The following is a 20,769-nucleotide window of genomic DNA, read 5'->3' on the forward strand; positions in this document are numbered from 1 at the left end:
ACCTGTGTAGTATTGCAGTATCTTGTGTTCAAAAGGTGTAACTTTATACTAAATATCTATCTAAATACTTGTCATTGACCAATTTGAAAAATATTCAAGGAGTCACATCCCTGGCCTGCTGTTGCAACAATGTTTCATCCACCTCTGCCTATTCGATGGCGAGGTATGTGCGCACACACACACACACACACACACACACACACACACACACACACACACACACACACACACACACACACACACACACACACACACACACACACACACACACACACACACACACACACACACACACACACACACACACACACACACACACACACACACACACACACAACCGATCGCTGAGCTCGACATTGCCTGATTGGTCAGTTAATGAGCAGATCGGCTAATGAACAATAGAGAGGTAATGAATTAGGAAGGGAAAACCTGCACACTTTTCTGCTCCACCACAAAGAGCCATTAGGCTCGAAAGGTTATCCAGGAAACTAATACTGGAGCAGAGTTCTTCTTTATTTATGGTACTTTCAGCCCAGCATCCAAGGGATGTGCATATTTCCCCCTCTAATGGGGGATGACAAGAACAGGGTTTAAGTAGTACTCGGCATTGTGTTTCTATTAGGAGTTACTTGGCCTCCTCCAGCTCCTCAGTGCGCTGGATGGCGTCTGTCTCATATTTGGTTCTCCACTGGGCCACCTCACAGTTGGCCTTGGACATTCCTCTCTGCAGCTCAGCCTTGGCCTCCTGCTCCTCCTCAAACTGCTCCCTCAGCAGGTCACAGTCATGGCGGGCAGATTGGAGGGCATGGGCAAGAGCACTCTTAGCCTGTTACAGAGACATTTAGCCTGGGGTCATTTTTCTTTATGACGGTATACGACAGGGGCATGTCATCGGAAGGTGTTTAGTGTCTATTACATACCTTGATCTCCTCCTCTACAAGCCTTTTCAGCTCCTCAGACTGCTGAGTCAAAGCCGTTTTGCTTCTCGTCAGCTGAGACACAAGGGATTCTCTTTCTTCCAGTTGACGGGAAAGCTCACCTGTATGATATAAATGATCACAGACCATTTTAAAAAGCTGAATAAAACCACAATCAAAAGTATTCCATTCATTGCTACTATCTGTTCACCATTTTCAGTTTGGAGTCTCGCCCTCTGGATGGATAGATCGTTGAAATGGCGAAGGCTCTCGTCACTTTTAGCCTTCAGCTCACTCAGCTGGTCTTCCACGCTTCTGCACAACTTCTCATGGTTTGCCTGGCAGAAAAACATTAATTTGAATATATAAATAAATATATATAATTTAGGAAGTAATTTATTGTTTTTTTATTGTTGTTGTCTGACCTTTGATTTGGTAATAGTGTCCATGTTGCTAAGCAGGTCATCTATTTCCATCTTGTATTCACTCTTCTCCTTCTCCAGCTTCTGTTTGACACGCTGCAGGTTGTCGATCTGCTCTCCCAGCTCGGCCACGCTGTCTGCGTGCTTCTTCCTCAGGGCCGCGGCGGTGGTCTCGTGGTGGAGAGTGGACTCCTCCAGGTCTCGTCTCAGTCTCTGAAACTCTGTCTCCCGCTTCTTGGTCATCTCCACCTGGGAGGCGGTGGCTCCTCCGGCCTCCTCCAGCCTCTCGCTGATCTCGTCCAGTTCCCTGGAGACGTCAGACCTCTGTTTCTCCACCTTGGCCCTGGCAGCGCGCTCAGCCTCCATCTCCTCCTCCAGCTCTTCTATACGAGCCTGTGTAGCAACATCGCCCCCAAGGAATCAGCTGGTGCATTATCAATATGTATAATGTATGCCAGATGAAATCAATATGTTGACACTTTGCTACCTGATACTCCTTCAGTTTCTTTTGAAGTTGCACACCCAGCGCTTGCTCATCCTCAACTTTTCCAAGAAGATGACAGATTTCAAAGTCTTTCCTTTGAATTGAAAACATAGAGTTAACCATCGAGTCTGATATGATGAGACACCATTCACACAAATATACGTACAGGGTATGTGGTCTTACTTCTTAGTTTTCTCATCGGTTTGCTGCTTGTCGTTCTCCAGGTCCATTATGGATTCCTGGGCCAGTTTAAAATCCCCCTCCAGCTTCTTCCTGGCTCTTTCCAGCTCCATGCTGTGCTTCTTCTCTTGTTCAAGGGAGCCCTCTAGCTGCAAGACCACAGTATTAACTATAACCTCCGAATGCCTGGGTACTATGAGGGCGTACTCATTAAAGACCCAGTCAGTGATCCAAGCATAAACAAATGGGTAGCCCCTCCACAGGAATGGTAAAAATACATGGTAATACGACCCCACAGTGATATATCTTACAATACCCTATCTTATGTCATGACTAAGCCTATCAGCAATCAACGAATCCGAGACAAACTGTGGTCTCATAGGTTTCTTGCTTTTTGTGTTTGTTTTATTGGAGTTTTTTTATTAGATGGTACTATCAGTTTTTGCAATATTACATATTTTATTTTACAGCAGTGCTATGAGTTTTGAACAGAAAATATATAGTTCTCCAGAAAAATCATCCTGGGTCATAATAACCTTTTCCTTTTCTTTTCATTTTTTTAAAAACTGGATCAGTGTCAGAGGTAAGAGGAACACGTCAATCTCTGCTCTCTCATTCCTGGCTCACGACAGAGGAGCCAAAGAAACGACATAACCCTGAGCATATAAAGACAGACGTTCTGTGCTATTCTCCTTTAAGACCAGCCAGCTGCCAGCCAGACAGCTCCCATCCTGTCAACCAGGCTTAAGGTCGGCTATAGGGGGGAGTCTGTCTTTGTCTTACGATCCAGGGAAGGATAAATAATAATAAAGTATGTTTGACTAAGCTGCCGACTCACATCATCCACTTGTTGTTCCAGCTTGACCTTGGCTTTAGTCAGGATGTTGACTTTGTCTTCCTCCGCCTGCAGGTCATCCAGAGTCTGTTGGTGGACCTCCTGGAGAGACTTCCTCTCCTTGCTTACCTTGACGATGGTTTCGTCCAGGGTGGACAGCTCTTCAGTCAGGTTTTTCACCTGAGTCAACCACACAAAGGGTTAGAATATCTCACATCACCGTTGTTGCTCCGATTAAAATAGAATGATAAGAGATGAGGGATAAGAGATTCTTGTTGTTATATTTGTCGTATGAATGAATGAATGAATAAATGAATGAATGAATGAATACGGTTTTTTTTTAACACGTATTCTCCATATTCCTCCAAACAAATCACGGTAGCTCCGTCAAACAGAACAATCATAACAAAAAAAAATCTAAATTTCTTTTTAAAGAAAAACATTTAAAAAAAGGAATTATAAACAAAAAGTCAAGAGCAATGTATTTAGTTAGCAGACATGTCCAAAAAAGGAGTAGAGGGAAGCTAAGCTTATTGATTCCTACCCCCTTACATTTACATTTATTCTTCCATTAATTTGACTAGATATAACATAATTTAGTATAATACAATATAGAATATACTTTTACTTATAGTACGAAAAGAAAAAAGAAAAGAAAAAAGAATTGATTTGCTTGACAGCAGTGAGTACAGCACTACATAACACAATATAACATAACTTTGTTTATCCTCATTACTCATTTCTGTATTTCTCTAATGTGTATTTTTTTAAGCTGCTTTTAAAATTGTGCCATATGTTTACTCAGTTTGATGTATTCAGGTAAATTATTCCACAACTTCACTCCACAAACAGATATGCACATGCTTTTCAGCGTAGTGTGTACCATTGGTTGTTTAAGATTCCCTCTCCCTCTTAAGTTCTCTTAAGTTCTCCTTCCCTATCTTTATTGCTTTTTTCTTTTTACCATGCTTTTACTGTGTTTTATTATAGTGCCATTTATATGTACAGCACTTACATTTCAAAATTTAAATATGCTTTAGAAATAAAAACGTACTTACTTACTACACAACAATGGTTGGAAGAGAATGTAGAAAGGTAAATAATATAATTTTTTTTAAAAAGAGAGATGACAAAATAATATAACAATAATATAATATAAGCAATAAAAGAATACTCTCCTCCCACCTTGTTTTCAGTGGCATGTCGCTCCTTCTCCACTTTGGCCAGACTGAGCTCAAGGTCATCGATGTCTTTCTTCAGCTCAGAGGACTCGTCCTCCAGCTTCCTCTTCTTGGCGGTCAGCTCTGCGTTCATCTCCTCCTCATCCTCCAGCCTCTCGCTCAGTTCTTTGGCTTTAGCCTCCAGCTGGATCTTGCTCTTTATCAGACCCTCGCACCGCTCTTCTGCATCTGCCAAGCTCTCGCTTTCCTGTTGAGATGTTAAAACAAGTCAGTACAATAATAGAGAATGATGAAGCTGAAGGTCCTGTCTGTCTGTCTGTCTGTCTGTCTGTCTGTCTGTCTGTCTGTCTGTCTGTCTGTCTGTCTGTCTGTCTGTCTGTCTGTCTGTCTGTCTGTCTGTCTGTCTGTCTGTCTGTCTGTCTGTCCGTCCGTCCGTCTGTTTATTTACTAAGGCAGGGCAAATTCTGACCAAAACTTTAATCAAATCACATACTGCCACAACTTGGAGCTGAAGATCACTCTTCTCCCGAAGGAAGGACACCATCTTTTCTTCTAGTTCCTTCCTCTTGGCCTCTACCTTGGCCAGGTTCTCTTTGCATTTGGCAAACTCTTCCTTCATAGTGGCCATCTCCTTCTCGGTCTCAGCGCTCCTCAAGAGTGGCTTGATCTTGAAGTACAGCTTCATCCATGGCCAGTGTTTCACGTTCATGAAGGAGCGAATGTTATACTGGACGACGTAGATAGATTCTCTGTGGACAAAGTGGGCCCTTGGATTAATATTGTTATTAATATTAAGGGATGACAACTAAAGTGGACATAAAATAATTTTTAGATCCTGTTTGTTATTGTTCCTCTTTAGGAACAGACAGCTTCCAGCCTGACTATCGTGATCATAGGTTTCTCTCTCTCTTGTCTCTCTTATCTCTCTCAACTACAGTATATTGACAGCTATATGGGACATTTTCTTGACATGAAAAGGGTTGAGAACCACTGTTACACCTTCTCTCTGTCATCTTCTTGAACTCCTTCCTCATGACGTAACCTCTACAGAGAGCTTGAGTCATTGTGACCAAAGTTGCTAGTTTCTCATCTCTCATCTCTTCCAAAGTCCCCAGCAGCCCTGCCTTGAAGAATACCTGAGAGACGACATACAGTGGTTGTTGAATATACAGTACAGACACACAATACTATAATTCAATATACAGTCATCACATCGAGGTTTTCATCATTACCTTGGTGTGCCCAAACTTGTACTGATTGTGGTCGACATCAATAGACCCCAAAAGCTTCTCTGAAGCTTTCTTGTTGTCAATGAACTGGCCATCGGGGATCACACTGGCATTCAGTACTTTGTACCTGTTTCAGGAATAATAAATACATGTATCTTTCATACAAATATAACACTATATGTGGAAGAAGGCAAGTGCAATACTATACTATACCTCTGCTTGAAGTCCCCATACAGGATTCTGCTGGGAAAGCCCTTTCTACAGATTCTGATTCCTTCCAGTACACCGTTACACCTCAGCTGGTGGATCACCAATGCGTTCTCCATCAAACCTGATGAAAAACATGAGACAATTCAAACTGAATTATAAAGAAATATTTTTCACGAGGTAGGCCTACAGGGATGAAGAAGGGATTTGACATGCACGGGTGTTTACATTTTTATTTAATTTCTTTCATGTTTTACATTATATAATTATTTTTGTTTTGCATATATACAGTATATATTTATTTTGTAAGGTTTTAAATTAGTATTAATTTGAGTAGTGGAAAAGGGGTAGGATTAAATAAGTGTATACTTCTTCCTACTCCTTTTCGAACATGTAAATTGTTTTTGTTTTGTTTTATTTTTTTATAAAAAAATATTCCATTTAATTTCTAGAGTTGAATTGTTTTTGTTTTATATTGTTTGTATTTACATGTTCGAAATAAAGATTTCAAATCAAATTTTAAAAATGTAAAGCCGCTATTTCAGGTGCAACGTCTCTCTAATAACCTAAGCAGAACATTTACGTCAGTTCCAACGTTACCTGGAGTCTTTGACTCATTAGGAATCAAGCAACGCACAAAGTGAGGATGAGTGCTTCTCAGATTGGTCATCAGCTTGCCAAGGTTCTCCTGTGAGATGACAGAAGTGCATTGTAGTATAGTAGTAGGCCTACTAACACACTAAAAGTACCTCAGTTAATCAATAAGTGTACGTACCCTGAACAAGGCTGACACAGTTTGGAATGACCCTCCCTTCTTCTTGGCACCTTTCTTTGAAGTGTCTGCCATTGATATGATAGGGTTATTGCAGTTATTGTGATACCAGTGCTTGTTTAAAAGGCTTATTAGGCTCATGTGACCATCTTACCATCAGCTGTGGAGAAGCTGGCATACAGAAGAGACAGCAGTTTGACTGCAGACTTCTGGTAGAGCTGAACCACCGTCTCGTTCAGAGGGTCCTTGTTCTTGTCCAGCCAGCCAGAGATGCTGTAGTCCACGGTACCGGCGTAGTGCACCAGGGAGAAGTGAGCCTCAGCCTTGCCTTTAGCAGGCTTGGGCTTCTGGAAAGAGATAGTCTTGCCCAAATGCTGGTCATACAGCTTGTTCTTGAAAGTAGAATCTGAAGCCTTGGGGAACATACACTCCTCTTCAAGGATGGAGAAGATACCCATTGGCTGTCAAGGACAGAGAGTACAAATAAGTTTGTGTGCATGTTTCCTTCTCTATTAATGTATAATATCATCTCAGTGTAAACATACCTTTTCAATTAGCTCTATACAGGCGGCCAGATCCATTCCAAAGTCAATGAACTCCCATTCAATCCCCTCTTTCTTGTACTCTTCTTGCTCCAGCACAAACATGTGGTGGTTGAAAAACTGTTGCAGTTTCTCGTTGGTGAAGTTGATACACAGCTGTTCCAGACTGTTGTACTATAACAGGAGTAGAATGATTACATTCCAAAGTATATGAATGTAGACGGCATATACTGTAGCAGATAAATACAGTCTAGACATGATATGATCATAGCTATATTATTTTTATTGTCTTTCTTTGCAAAGCTATACGCACATCAAAGATCTCAAACCCAGCGATGTCCAAGACCCCGATGAAGAATTGCCTTGGCTGCCTGGTGTCCAGCATCTGATTAATACGGATGACCATCCACATGAACATCTTCTCATAGACAGATTTGGCCACAGCCATGACTGAATTATGAACCTACGAATGGAATTCACAAAATGCAACAGAGTTATTAGCATACTTTGCAATTATTGAGATTATGTTCTTTGTTATCCATGAACATGCATCACCTGTTGGACTGTTTGGCCCTTGGTAACATACTCGTTCCCGACCTTCACTCTAGGATAGCAGAGGGCTTTGAGCAGGTCTGCTGAGTTCAGGCCGAACAGGTACGCGACTTTATCTGCCACTGAAACAATAACAGCAGTGAGAGCATCAATTACATTTTTCATTTCATTTTAAACCTTTATTTCAACTCGTAAGACACTGAGGTTACCCTCATCCACAGTGATGGCGAGCTTACAAAACAAGTTTATCATCGATTTCATAGATATAGACACAATAAATAAGAATAAACAATAATACAAAATAAAAATAAATCTGCTAAGACAGTTACAAGTGACACACAGTGGTCAGAGATCATACTTTTAAATGCAAAAGAAGGGAGAACCTTCAGAGTCAGAGGTGTTATGGGAAATGTGCATCAATCCGGTGACAATCTGAAAATGTAAGCTCAGGTGTTTCCATCTTTGGTATTGAGTTCTGTGTAGTCCCCCTCTCTGGATTGGGAAGAATTCCCCTATGACCGTGGGAAAAAATCAAGAGTAGCCGCAATCATTTTACTACACAACATAGAAACCCATGTGTCCTGGAGATTGTAAAGCAGTTGCATACGTTTAATTATTAAGGTTTCAACCTCTTCAAATAGTGCCGTTTTTCCTGGTTTCAACAATATAATTCAATATATTGTTCAATATATAATGCAACAATATAAATCAATGTGTTTCACAATCTCAGACATTCAGAAAAAATAAATAACGCACATCCTCCGTTTGTTGGTGCTGAGCCAAACTGTAAAAACAGTAATACATAAGATAAAGCAGGGCTCGCAACTCATTCGTAGTTCCAAGGTGTTTATTTGACAAAAAAAGGGCAGATGCGACGTTTCGACCCTTCTGGTCTTCTCTGCTTGAAGAAGACCAGAAGGGTCGAAACGTCGCATCTGCCCTTTTTTTGTCAAATAAACACCTTGGAACTACGAATGAGTTGCGAGCCCTGCTTTATCTTACACAATCTCAGACACCCATGTGTTTTTATTTTGCATAGTGAGACTATAGTAGCTAATCTGAACTGACCATGAACCAGAAAATGTACCTGGAACCAGAAAGGGTACGGGTACTGTGGAGCTCTATATCACTGTGGAGCTCTATATTTGTGGAGCTCTATATCATGTGGAGCTCTATATCATGTTGAGCTCTATATCATGTTGAGCTCTATATCACTGTGGAGCTCTATATCACTGTGGAGCTCTATATCACTGTGGAGCTCTATATCCGTGGAGCTCTATATCACTGTGGAGCTCTATATCACTGTGGAGCTCTATATCATGTTGAGCTCTATATCATGTTGAGCTCTATATCATGTTGAGCTCTATATCACTGTGGAGCTCTATATCACTGTGGAGCTCTATATCATGTTGAGCTCTATATCACTGTGAAGCTCTATATCACTGTGGAGCTCTATATCATGTTGAGCTCTATATCACTGTGAAGCTCTATATCACTGTGGAGCTCTATATCACTGTGGAGCTCTATATCACTGTGGAGCTCTATATCATGTTGAGCTCTATATCATGTGGAGCTCTATATCACTGTGGAGCTCTATATCACTGTGGAGCTCTATATCACTGTGGAGCTCTGTATCATGTGGAGCTCTATATCACTGTGGAGCTCTATATCACCGTGGAGCTCTATATCACCGTGGAGCTCTATATCACTGTGGAGCTCTGTATCACTGTGGAGCTCTATATTACTGGATCTGTATATCACTGTGGAGCTCTATATCACTGTGGAGCTCTGTATCATAATGAATGTGTCCATGCTGTACGCTTATCTTTACCCTCCGTGCCGTCTGGCTCCGCCTGTTCCTCCCTCTGTTTCTGCTTGAACTTCATGTTCCCATGATGCATCACAGCGCCTGTCAGCTTGTAGATGCCGAGCTTCTCCTCCAGGGAGAAACCTAGGATGTCTATCGCCGCCTTTAAATAGAAGACCAGATGTGATCTGTCAGTTGTGGCCAGTCTCAGTAGTAAGTTGTACTTAACGGATTGTACTTGAACAAATCTAGGTAATTACAACCAGACTCCCTTCCCCCTATATGTATGAAAGGGTTAATGTATATACATACATCTGTAGCATCCAGTTCCTCCTTGTCATTGATGCTGGCCACAGTGATCTGACCCTTGCTGATCATGGGGAAATCATAGGGGTTGGTGGTGATGAGCATCATGTCTGTGAAACAATGATTGAGATAGTTAACTCTGTCAGTTCAACTCATTCAAATTCTTCACATTGGTCTGCTTTTTTTTTGGTGCGACAGCTACCTATAAGCTCTGGTTTATGATTGGTCATCACTTGGTAGAAAATGTGGTAGCTTCTCTCATCTGCAAGCTGGAATGTGACCCTAGATTTTTCCAGGAGGTCTGTGGAAAGAATTTATAGAGTTATGAAGAACATGCTTTATCATCTCTGGGAAATGCATTGGAATAGCATGTTCTGAGCCTTACACGTCTCAATGTCAGCCGAGGACAGTTTCCCTGTTGTTCCGAAGTGAATCCGGATGAATTTGCCCTGATTTAAAGACAAATGTTGAACCTGATTTTGCCATATAAAACAAACCAAATGGATGCAACAGGTGGCAGAGTTCTGCTCAACTTACAAAGCGAGATGAGTTGTCATTCCTCACGGTTTTTGCATTGCCATACGCCTCAAGCAGAGGGTTTGCTGCAATGATTTGATCCTCTAGCGAGCCCTATAAAATATGATTAATGTAAAGTTTCTCAAAGAAATCATTGAAAAAAAAAGTGATTGACACACATCTTTAGTTTCTGTCACCTGCATTTTGCCGCTCGCTGCGGCCTCTTTCTTCTTATCGGCAGACACTGCGATTGTCGCAAAGTACTGGATGACACGCTTTGTGTTCACAGTTTTACCTGCACCAGATTCTCCTCTTGAGTTCAAAGAATCAGGGAGAATAAGATAACAAAAAAACATTGTGATGCTAAAACTTAATTGTGTTTATTGTGTTAAGTGAGACAATTTCTCAGAATAGTATGCAGCTTACGTGATGAGGACAGACTGGTTCTCTCTGTCTGTGAAAAGGAATATAAAGAAAAACAACATAGAAGTTAAAGGAACATGCCAACATTATGGCTTCACCATCTTCTCCAGAGTCAGACAAGAAGATATACCAATTTCCTCTCTCGCCTTCAGTAGAAAGCTATCCGGCTGCAAGCTAGTCTAGCTTAGCACAAATTAATGTAAGTGGATACGAACCAATTCGCCTAGCTGTTGGCCAAAAACACCTCTCCCGGGGTTTTAAGCTAGGCTAGTGGTCTGTATCTGCTTCCATTCATTTGGGCTAAGCTAGGCTAGCTTGCAGCCGGATAGCTTTCTACCGAACGCACAGAGAGGAAATTGGTATCTACACTCTTGTATGACTCTGGAGATGCCTATATTTCTGGTACTACTCTGACTCTGCCAGACTCTGGTAAATTATTCCCTTATCTAAAGATGGCAGACTAGCACTCACTGGGAAGAACAGTAGACCTATCGCTATTCTCCCAGTTCTCAGTAAACTGATGGAGAGAATAGTCCACTCACAAATACAGGATTACTTTGACTGTAACGGCTTGAACACAAGTTTTCAACATGCTTACAAACCTAACCATTCAACTTGTTCCGCCCTTACAGTAATGACAGATGACTGGCTCAAGGAAATTGATAACTCAAAGATGACTGGTGCAGTATTACTTGATTTTAGTGCTGCATTCGATGTCATAGACCATGATCTGCTCATCGGTAAACTAAAATGCTATGGGTTTTGTCCAACAGCCATCATATTTATGAAGAGTTATCTCACAAGTAGGACACAAAGGGTTTATTACACTGGCAGCTGGTCTCACTCTAAGTCTAAGGTCTGACTGCGGGGTCCTGCAAGGGAGCTGCCTAGGACCACTCCTATACGCCATCTTCACAAACTACTTACCATCAGTTCTGTGTAAAGCAACTGTACAAATGTATGCCGATGATTCCACATTGTATTATGCTGCAAAAACTGTCAGTGAACTGGACAATGTTTTATCAGCTGAGTTAAATATGGTGTTTGATTGGATAAAGCGGAATAAGTTGGTACTAAACATCTCGAAAACCAAATAAATTATCTTGGGTTCGAGTCATAAACTGTCATCTATACCAAAAATGAGTTTGAACTTGTCTGAGGAACTCATAGAACAGGTAAATAAAGTAAAATGACTGGGCATAATAATTGATAGCCAGCTGTCATGGGCAGAACACATTGATGATACCATAGTGAAGAAGATGGGGAGTGGTATCTCCATGTCTTTCTTATGTCCCTACATACATTGTGGGACAGGTGGCGAAATCTTTAATTTTATGTCACCTGGATTATTGTGCACCAGTATGGTACTCTGCATTCAAAGGTCAACTAAAGAAATTGCAAACTGCCCAGAACAGAGCTGAAAGGTTAATCTTACATTGTTCCATGAGAACAAACACTATCAGTATGCACCGTCAACTCTCATGGTTAATGGTAGAGAATAGGCTGGTTTTCAACACATTACATTTGTCAGGAACACTGTCTTTTCGTCTCAACCTGTTTTCTTATACAAACAATTTGTCAGATGCAGTCAGGTTCATTCTTATTTTACTAGGTCAGCCGATGATGGACAGGACGGTTGTTTATCGGGAATAACTGCCCACTGAACATAAGAAAATTGAATAGCAAAGTGTATTTCAAGTACCACCTAAGAATGCACTACTTAAATATGTGAGCAAATACTGTTCATGTTTGGGAGTGGAAATACCTACTGTAGAAATGTAATAATGAAATATTTACTCATGAATGTAATAACCTTTTTTGAAAATATTCTGATGTTTATAAAGATGTCTACAATGTTTTACTGTTTTTAGATTATCATTGTTAATTAAATGAATTGTGATTGTCATATGTATCTCATGTATTGTTATGTTTTGTGTTGTCTTTCTGTGTGGACCCCAGGAAGACTAGCTCGCCACTTAGGTGGCAGCTAATGGGGATCCTTTAAACAATAAACAATAAGTACACCAACTGTTCCAATAGCTCTGGTACACCAACTGTTCACTTATAGAGCCGTGATGACCTCACCAGTGAGCATGAACTGATAGGCGTTGTCAGAGACAGAGAAGATGTGAGGTGGAGCTTCCATGCGTTTCTTCCCACGGTAGGCAGACACCACAGCAACGTTGTACACCGGAAGCCACTTGTAGGGGTTCACAGTCACACAGAACAGCCCCGAGTAGGTCTGAAATACAGACAATGTAGTATTATATACATGTATACATTATACATTACCTGTCAATATGTCTCCTGACAAAGATGTGAGTGAATCAGTCAGATCACGTTATTGCAATGTCACACACACACACATAACGTCACATCCAGGTAAGGGTGAACTAGAAGTTACTCACGTAGATCATCCACGCCGCATAGCGCTCTTTGAGGTTGTACAGCACAGAGGCCTCGTTGAGGTGGGTCAACATGGCCATGTCCTCAATCTTGTCATACTTTGGAGGGTTCATGGGGCAGACATCGTCGTCTTTCACTGTTACAACCTTGCGGACAGCAGTTATGACGATATTAGTCATTTGTCACAATAGAGAATAGCAATGAAGAAGATGGTCTATCATCAGCGAGCATGTCGGTTTTTGGATTGTGATAGCCACAGTACAAGAAGTAATAACAATAATAACAATAATAAACTTAAACATAAACAAAGTGCTTCACAGCAGTAATGTAGACATAAAATAGACATAGGCATAAAACGAGCAGAGAATTGACTAAATAAAAGCAATGCATGAAGTGCAGACATAAATGTTTTATAAAATAGACAATAAAAGAAATGCATAAAGTGCAGACTGAATAAAAGCAGTGCAATAAAATGTACAGTGCATATACAGTGCAATAATCGTAAAAATAGACATAATTTAACATGATTTGCATAAAATAAACAGAATAAAATAGTGCAATAGAATAGCTTTACTTTACAGTAAAATAATATCATAGTGTGGGGTGTAATGAGTCCAAGCGGCAAGCTGTATTAAAAGGCTATGGTGAAGAAGTAAATTTTTAGCATACTTTTGAAAATATTTAGTGATCTAACTAGGGCTGTCTTAAATACGAAGCTTCATTCGATGGGCATGGGATTCGAATGTGAAAATAAAATTCGAATATATATAAAAAAATATATATATATTATTATTATTTAAATTTTCTTTGCAAAATCAACTCTGCCTCTCTTTGTTAACTACAACAAGCAATACTGTTTGTTATACTCGGCACTGACAGATTTGTGTTCATTGTGCTGCTTTTATAAAGCCTCAAATGACGGCTTACAATATTTCATGAAAGCAAAGTGTTTCGTTTGTCTAAGATTTAAAAAGGTTTAAACTTTACAGCACTGACAAAGTTGAACAAAGTGGTGTACAAGTCCCACAACATAAAACAATTAAATATATATATATATATATATATATTAAAAAATAATATTTTTTTTCTTTTTTAATCTCGAAGCTTCGAATTAAAATCGAATCTCGGCCCCGAAGCTTCGAATGCCAAAAAAAATATTCGAAGGTCAGCCCTAGATCTAACCTCCCTATGTCCATAGGTAGGGTGTTCCATATCGCTGGTGCATAATCCATAAAGGCTGCATCCCCAATTTTCTTTTGGCTATGGTTGGGAACCTTCAATAAACCAGTAGTAGATGATCGTAATGTTCTTGGGGGCACATAGTAGTAGTAGTAGTAGTAGTAGTAGTAGTAGTAGTAGTAGTAGTAGTAGTAGTAGTAGTAGTAGTAGTAGTAGTAGTAGTAGTAGTAGTAGTAGTAGTAGTAGTAGTAGTAGTAGTAGTAGTAGCAACAACACTTTCAGCTAGATGACATTAGATGCACACACAGTAGTTGATGACTCACTTGGCCTGCAGCAACTTTGACAGTGACATTGCCATTCTCTTTCTTCTGGATGTTGCCCTTGACATATAAGTCCTTGGGATCGGTCACAAAGCAGGCCGTCTTGGCATCAAACGGCCTGTTCTGAGCCTCAATCCTCTCCCTCTCAGGCTTTCGAAGATAAATCGCTGCCTCCCCAAAAATGGCCATCTCAGCGTCCGTACTCATGGCTAAGACCTCAGCCTGTAGTAAAAAAGGATTTTGATTAACAAAAGCACTTTACGGAAACCATTGACAACAATTTGTATACAAAGGTTGCCTTGCTACAGCAGACTAGCAGACTACTGATATGAAACTGATTCATTTTCCAAACGAATCAAGGGAAGCTTTACTTACCCCAAGTTACCCACTTTCAAGAAAGATAGTCTCTTGTTGCTGTTTTCTGCAAGTGGGAAATATCAGAACATTAACGTTCATGAAATAACCTACTAATAAAGCACAATAATTGCGAAAATCATGTCATTGAAACGATAAGCATGAAAACTCACCGCTCTCTGATCCCAAAGACGGAACCTCCAGTAATCGAAGGGGTTCACCAGGGCCGCTTTTATTGAGTTAATTTGGTCCGGCATGTTTTGGACATGAGAGATTGAGCAACTCCCCTGATTAGCTCTGTGACATCATACTATTTGATTATAGGATTATTTTCAGATCGGATGTCAAAGGTGTGAGACAATGGATTTGAGTGGTTAAGGGCAGAGATACATTGTAAACTAATGGAAAGGAAATATGACACCATGGAATACCTTTCATTCTGCACAGTACTTTGTACATTTTTATATTTAAAAGGCTGTGGAGGAATTACATTAAAATATGGGAATCTTTAGTATTGGAGTATTGATAAACAACTGAAAAGCGTTTACCAAGTTTAAAAATGCATTCTTTGTTGAAAGATTATTTCAAACTAGTACAGTGCCCATTTGGAGCGCTTGCCGATTGCTTGGCCCCCGTAAGTGCTGTTTGTAGTGTCGTGTTAAAACGTTTGCTGCTGTAGCGCCACCATCTGGCCAAATGGCACCACCTTCGGCACTGCACTCCCCCGTGTCCTCAACAATACACCCACCAAGTGTGAAGTCAATCGGATGAACGGTTCACGAGATATGCATAGAATTCGTTGGTATAGCGCCACCATCTGGCCAAATGGCACCAAAGACACTGGCTGCATTCCCCAGCAATACACCCGCCAAGTCAATCGGATGAACAGTTCATCAGAGACTCCACAGACAGACAGACAGATATCCCTTCCTTTATAGTTAGATAATGTATGTTGATGAACATAACTGACTAAACATCTATTTCTGACGCTCAGCTAAAATGTTTGTTCCTCAATAGGCCTTTTACTTAGGTAGAGACCTAGCAATCGTATTAGAAATGTAATCCTGCAGTATGTAAGACATGCAGATTGCTATTATACTTCTGTGTTCAGGCTTAGGTCCCAATATGGCTCTCAGACAATAGAAATACCAAAGTTATGATTCAGACACTGATAGCATTTATGACCTGAACCACATCAAAATAAGAGATTCTATATGTAACTGGGGCTATGTGCATCAAACAAAAAGGATGGAGTCACGGCTAAGCCAGTGCCTCTGTGAAAGGAAACGTGTCTCTGCCTTTCTGAGTGGCCCAGATTGTCTTTTGATTATGGGCCTAATCGTGGTTAATCCATGGATTTCATCCTAGCTTTAGGCCCCCGTCCGTGGATGGCTGTCATCGGAGAGGGGGTCTTATTTTGGCCGGTCGTGGGGAAACAGATACAGTAATGTCAGCAGGCATTCTCCTGAGGATCTGCCCTGATCTCTGCAAAGACTAGAGTCTCTCAAATTAGATGCAAACGGCGCTTGCGTTGGCTGTTGTGGATTTTGGTCTGAAGTTGGGGCTTAAAAACTGCCGTACTTCTGGTCAGGAACTAATTATCTGGTAAAACAGGTGACTTGACTTCTCTCACGGGTCTCCTCATTGGCCCTAAAAGGCTCATGATACAGTATGAGTTGTCAGTAGTGTATTGAAGAGTATACATACATATACCCACCCACCTCCTTCTATGGGCATATAGAGTAGGATAGAACATACTCCTATATCAGTCTAAAAAGTAGGGTCACAGTATATATACTCACTTCTCATTAGAGTTCAGCATATCTTAAGTCTTTTTACACACATGATCCTCTTCTTTTTCAGATCCCTTCCCCAGATATCGGTCCGATTAATGGGCCTACCTCTATCAAATATAGATCTTATAGTATGATTACGGTGCAAACTTATATCTGAATTTATGAACTTGTATTATTCACTTTTATCAATTATAACTTTTTTTTATTATTATAATTGTTTGTTGTTTCCATTTATTTTTCTTTCTGAATCGCTGTCTAATCTTTTGATATGTTTGACTGTTTGTTGTGTATGTGCGTTTCACTGGAGATAATTGATGCTGTCTCCAGGTTGTGCTGATTTCTTTTTATTATACAATATTTTATGCATTATAAAATAATTTATCATTTGATGAAATCTGTGTGCTGAATCATGTTTGTTTGTCATTTGTACCCTCCTGCTGCTCATACATTAAGGTAACTATTAACATAGTTATCCGCAAGTGCTGGTAGAGCCTTCCACTATTATCAAGACAGTGTAAAAAACATTTGTTGCCACCATTCATTCTCCAATATCAAAGAAAATAACATGGTTACCCAAGAAACTAAAAGGTAAGTGAGGACAGGGTGTGTGAGTGGGCGTAAACAATGTTACACACAATACTTGCTTCACATCACTTTATTGTTCTACAGTTTCACAACAGAGCAGTGAGTTTTGATACGTTTTGATAACTTCAATAGGGGTTGCATGGCATCACCTCCAGATCTTCTACTGCTCAGGCTGGAAAGGAAAGGAAAGGAAAGGAAAGGAAAGGAAAGGAAAGGAAAGGAAAGGAAAGGAAAGGAAAGGAAAGGAAAGGAAAGGAAAGGAAAGGAAAGGAAAGGAAAGGAAAGGAAAGGAAAGGAAAGGAAAGGAAAGGAAAGGAAAGGAAAGGAAAGGAAAGGAAAGGAAAGGAAAGGAAAAATAAGTTCACATTATTTGTAAAGACAACTATAGACTAAAAATAGAGCCTTGCTTTAGAGGTGAGACCCACTGTTACATCCCAATGTCTTTGCTTCCCCAGCGTTTGTTTTGTCTCCATCTTGTTTCCTCCCTTCAGTCAAAACCTGTGTACTCCTCCATTCGTCCCTGCAATTCCTGCCCCTCCATTGGTGGACTAGGCCTACTTTGCAACACCTCACCGATTGGTCGATGGGTTTCAGGATTGCTGCACCCAATCCTGGATCACCACCCACCACCCAATCCTGGATCACCACACCCTGATAAACCTGGCTGATCATTTCACTCTGGCGTGTGGTTAGGCCTTTGTTTAGGTACCATGTGCTCAGGTCGTTGAGTATGTTTGTATAATGGTTAGTGGCCATAGAGAGCTTGTATCATTTAATACTTACTTTGTTTTGCTATACTTATAGTTGGCAGTAGTTTGCTGTCCTGCCTTATATATTTACCTGTTCTGTATTATATTATTAATGTGTGTTATTTTCTCATTTTCAGGAAACCGTCACATCCCACCTGGGCCCTGTTCCCCGTACGTGGCTAACTGAGTTAGCCGGATAATCTTCAGGATAACTTGACATAAGTCAGCCTTTTCGGTTCCCCGAAGCAGGTTTGTCTAAATCACTATGGCAACAGATCAAAAAATGTGAACCTGCTCCAGCACAGGTTTAGTTCAGTTAGCTGGATAAACTGGCCACTCCCTCACAAAGAAATGCCAGCTCCCTTCCTCACAGATCCCATTATACCATTCTGAATTATGTTTTTGTGCTTAGTTTTTCTCGAGGGGGCTTTTGAAATGTAAAAGAATATTCCTAAAATTCTGATAATAAATCATATTCAGCCTATGGATTTACTTTGTTCTAAATAATGCACGTCATAGCTATACAGCGCTCGCAAGTCGCGACACACACTGTGGTTATTTTAATAACTGAGCATTGCAAATGTGAATCCCGCAGGGATATTTTTAATGAATGAAACCTATCGGGCGTTTGGCTCTGATTAGTTTCATATTCCCCGCTGTGGATGTATTTGCTTAACGGAGCGCCTGGATTGTGTTTCATTCAAGCATAAATTGAAGCGTCTTTATGCATGGATTGTGGATGTGAATTACGAGGAATCTGAATCTGTGGATTGTTGAATTGTATCACTGTCACTCACACGTTATTGTGATATTGTAACTGGGATTAAAATGTCTGAAGAGATGCGCTGTTTGGTGGATTTGATGACGTGGACGTGACTTGAGAAAAGTGAATGAGCAATTGCAAGCCTTTGACGTTTTGATGAATGAATTTGAGAAAATGCATTTATCTGTTCAAGCACTGTTATCTGATGATGAATAAGAGGGTGATGAACATGACTGGTGTCACTGGTATAAACCAAAGGTTAATCAATTCAATGCATGTATGGATGATGTCCGAAACAGATTAAAACCTGATTAATAGTGAAACAGTTAATAGCCTCCAAGCCTCTCTGACACCGTTATTTCAGGGGTCGCGCTTTGAAAACTTTAGGAACCATGTATTTATATAGTACATGAAGTCTAAGCGCATACAGTACAGATATCCTCATAAGTATCTATTAATTCGTATCAATTAGATACTCTTTGGGCTTGTTTTTATCTACTTATTCTGAAAGAGTTGAACTAATTATTTTCGCTAGCAAGATCTCATTCGATTATTCATTCCATTAAGCCTACTGCCAGCAGGCACATTTAAAGAAATATAATCTGATTGATTGGGGTAATGAGGGACTTAAAATTAGCCTATAGATATGCATTTAACTTGTGGCGAGGCTATTGAGCCGTGCTGTATTGTACCCATTCTGCAATCTGATATAAAGTTCAATCAATCAATCAATGCCGTTAGAAAATCAGGATTTCTGGGATCGACACCTGCTGTCTTTTCAGGTGAGGCGGCCGCGCACAATTATCCTGAGTATCAAGTCTGGTTAGAATTAACAAGAGTGAAACCGCCTTCGAGGAACAGGGAAAGCCTGGATTTATTCATCAGGTTAATTGAATCTGGCTAATGGGACTTTTGATCGACAGTTGAACCAGGTACGGGGAATAGGGCCCTGGCCCTGCTCATTCCCCCCCACCTGCAGTTCTTGGACTTATCCCTCCACCTATGCATGGACTTCTCCCCCCGCCTGTTCATGGACAATTCCCCTCACCTGCACATGGACTATGCCCGCCTGCTCTGCCTCTCCCCTATGTTTGTTCATTTGATCTCTGTCCCTTTGTGTTCTCCATCTCTTGCTCTCCCTCTCAGTCTCCCTCTTGCCCTTCATGTTCCCCTGTTTGGTCTAGTATGCTTCTTGTCTTGTGTTATTCTGTTTAGTCTTAGTCTATAGTCTGCATGTTCTGCCCCCATGTGAGTCTTGTACACTTCTTGTCTTCTATTGTGTTATCTGTTTACTCTTAGTCTGTAGTCTGCCTGTCTGTCCCATGTGTGTCTCGTCTTCCATAGTTGTAGTCTTTGTCAGTCTATTTCCCATCCCAGGTGTCTCTCGTTGTAATCAGCCCTAGTGTGTCTCGTCTGCCAATTAGCCATGTGTATATTAGTTCTGTTTCCTTGTCTCTGTGTGGGTTCATTGTATTTAGCTGTCGTTGTTCCCTGGATGTCTTGCCATGCCGTGTTCTGTCTGTTGCGTCTCCTGTAGCCTCATCTAGTAAGTGTTCCCCGTGTTAGTTTGAGTTCATGTTACGTTTATTCCTTGTTTTGTGTGAATTAAATACCCCTGACTCTAAACCTCATCCACCTGTCTGCATTTGGGTCCTGTCCTCACCACCAACTGTGACCGAACCGTGGGTATTGTTTTCTCCTGTTTGTTAGTTAATGGTTTAAGACGGTTATTGAATGTAATTTCTTTTTACCATAGATTAGGTTGGTTTGTTTTGGAGAATAGTGGTGTTTGTTTGTTTTGGCCTTGGCTCACCCTTGAGTTTATGTAAATATAATTGTTTACAAACTTGGTCATCCTTTCTGTCAACCAATGTTTATGTTACAGCCCTTTTACCCTTAGACCTCAGGGGTCGTAACACCCACATAGCCATATGTTTGTCTTTTTTAGGGGGGACAGGGGATTTTTAGGAGGATATAGCATGTTAACAGTAGATGCCACAGTATATACATCATCTGATAGCTGGGAACTTGAGGATGCACCTCAGCACTGCCAATATTGTGTATACGCATATGGGTTGATACCACTTGAGAATGAACATGGTCAAAAATCCCATACCACTATTAAGACACCCAAGACCTTGAGGAACACTAGACAATGCATGTTGTGATAAAATACGACTTTAAGACACCAAGATCTTGAGGAACATCAGAGAAAATGCATGGTGTGATTTGGTATCAAAACCT

At 40.6% G+C, this 20,769-nt stretch overlaps 2 protein-coding genes across 2 annotated transcripts in view; both read right to left on the reverse strand.

The window, feature by feature from the left end:
- Nucleotides 1–14,485, reverse strand: part of LOC311235854 (myosin-4-like) — a gene marked incomplete at its 5' end in the record, with an annotated part of 48,749 nt that extends 34,264 nt beyond the window's left edge. Inside the window, 28 exons of the mRNA XM_084323359.1 lie at nt 630–826; nt 921–1,039; nt 1,129–1,255; nt 1,343–1,732; nt 1,827–1,917; nt 2,007–2,152; nt 2,842–3,018; nt 4,024–4,266; nt 4,513–4,768; nt 5,019–5,155; nt 5,252–5,375; nt 5,462–5,579; nt 6,056–6,143; nt 6,231–6,295; nt 6,382–6,688; nt 6,773–6,943; nt 7,083–7,232; nt 7,325–7,443; nt 9,153–9,291; nt 9,441–9,544; nt 9,637–9,735; nt 9,820–9,883; nt 9,972–10,064; nt 10,148–10,262; nt 10,377–10,404; nt 12,459–12,615; nt 12,782–12,925; nt 14,282–14,485. Coding sequence (XP_084179485.1) covers nt 630–826; nt 921–1,039; nt 1,129–1,255; nt 1,343–1,732; nt 1,827–1,917; nt 2,007–2,152; nt 2,842–3,018; nt 4,024–4,266; nt 4,513–4,768; nt 5,019–5,155; nt 5,252–5,375; nt 5,462–5,579; nt 6,056–6,143; nt 6,231–6,295; nt 6,382–6,688; nt 6,773–6,943; nt 7,083–7,232; nt 7,325–7,443; nt 9,153–9,291; nt 9,441–9,544; nt 9,637–9,735; nt 9,820–9,883; nt 9,972–10,064; nt 10,148–10,262; nt 10,377–10,404; nt 12,459–12,615; nt 12,782–12,925; nt 14,282–14,485 — 4,172 coding nt within the window. The remainder of the gene's footprint in view (nt 1–629; nt 827–920; nt 1,040–1,128; nt 1,256–1,342; nt 1,733–1,826; nt 1,918–2,006; nt 2,153–2,841; nt 3,019–4,023; nt 4,267–4,512; nt 4,769–5,018; nt 5,156–5,251; nt 5,376–5,461; nt 5,580–6,055; nt 6,144–6,230; nt 6,296–6,381; nt 6,689–6,772; nt 6,944–7,082; nt 7,233–7,324; nt 7,444–9,152; nt 9,292–9,440; nt 9,545–9,636; nt 9,736–9,819; nt 9,884–9,971; nt 10,065–10,147; nt 10,263–10,376; nt 10,405–12,458; nt 12,616–12,781; nt 12,926–14,281) is intronic.
- Nucleotides 14,486–17,173: 2,688 nt separating this feature from the next.
- LOC311234985 (myosin heavy chain, fast skeletal muscle-like) overlaps nt 17,174–20,769 on the reverse strand; it is a gene marked incomplete at both ends in the record, with an annotated part of 31,717 nt that continues 28,121 nt past the window's right edge. The window contains one exon of the mRNA XM_084322295.1: nt 17,174–17,185. Within this exon, the coding sequence (XP_084178421.1) occupies nt 17,174–17,185 (12 nt within the window). The remainder of the gene's footprint in view (nt 17,186–20,769) is intronic.

The sequence above is a fragment of the Notolepis coatsorum genome, assembly GCF_963971535.1.
Source record: "Notolepis coatsorum genome assembly, chromosome: 10".
Lineage (NCBI taxonomy): Eukaryota > Metazoa > Chordata > Actinopteri > Aulopiformes > Paralepididae > Notolepis > Notolepis coatsorum.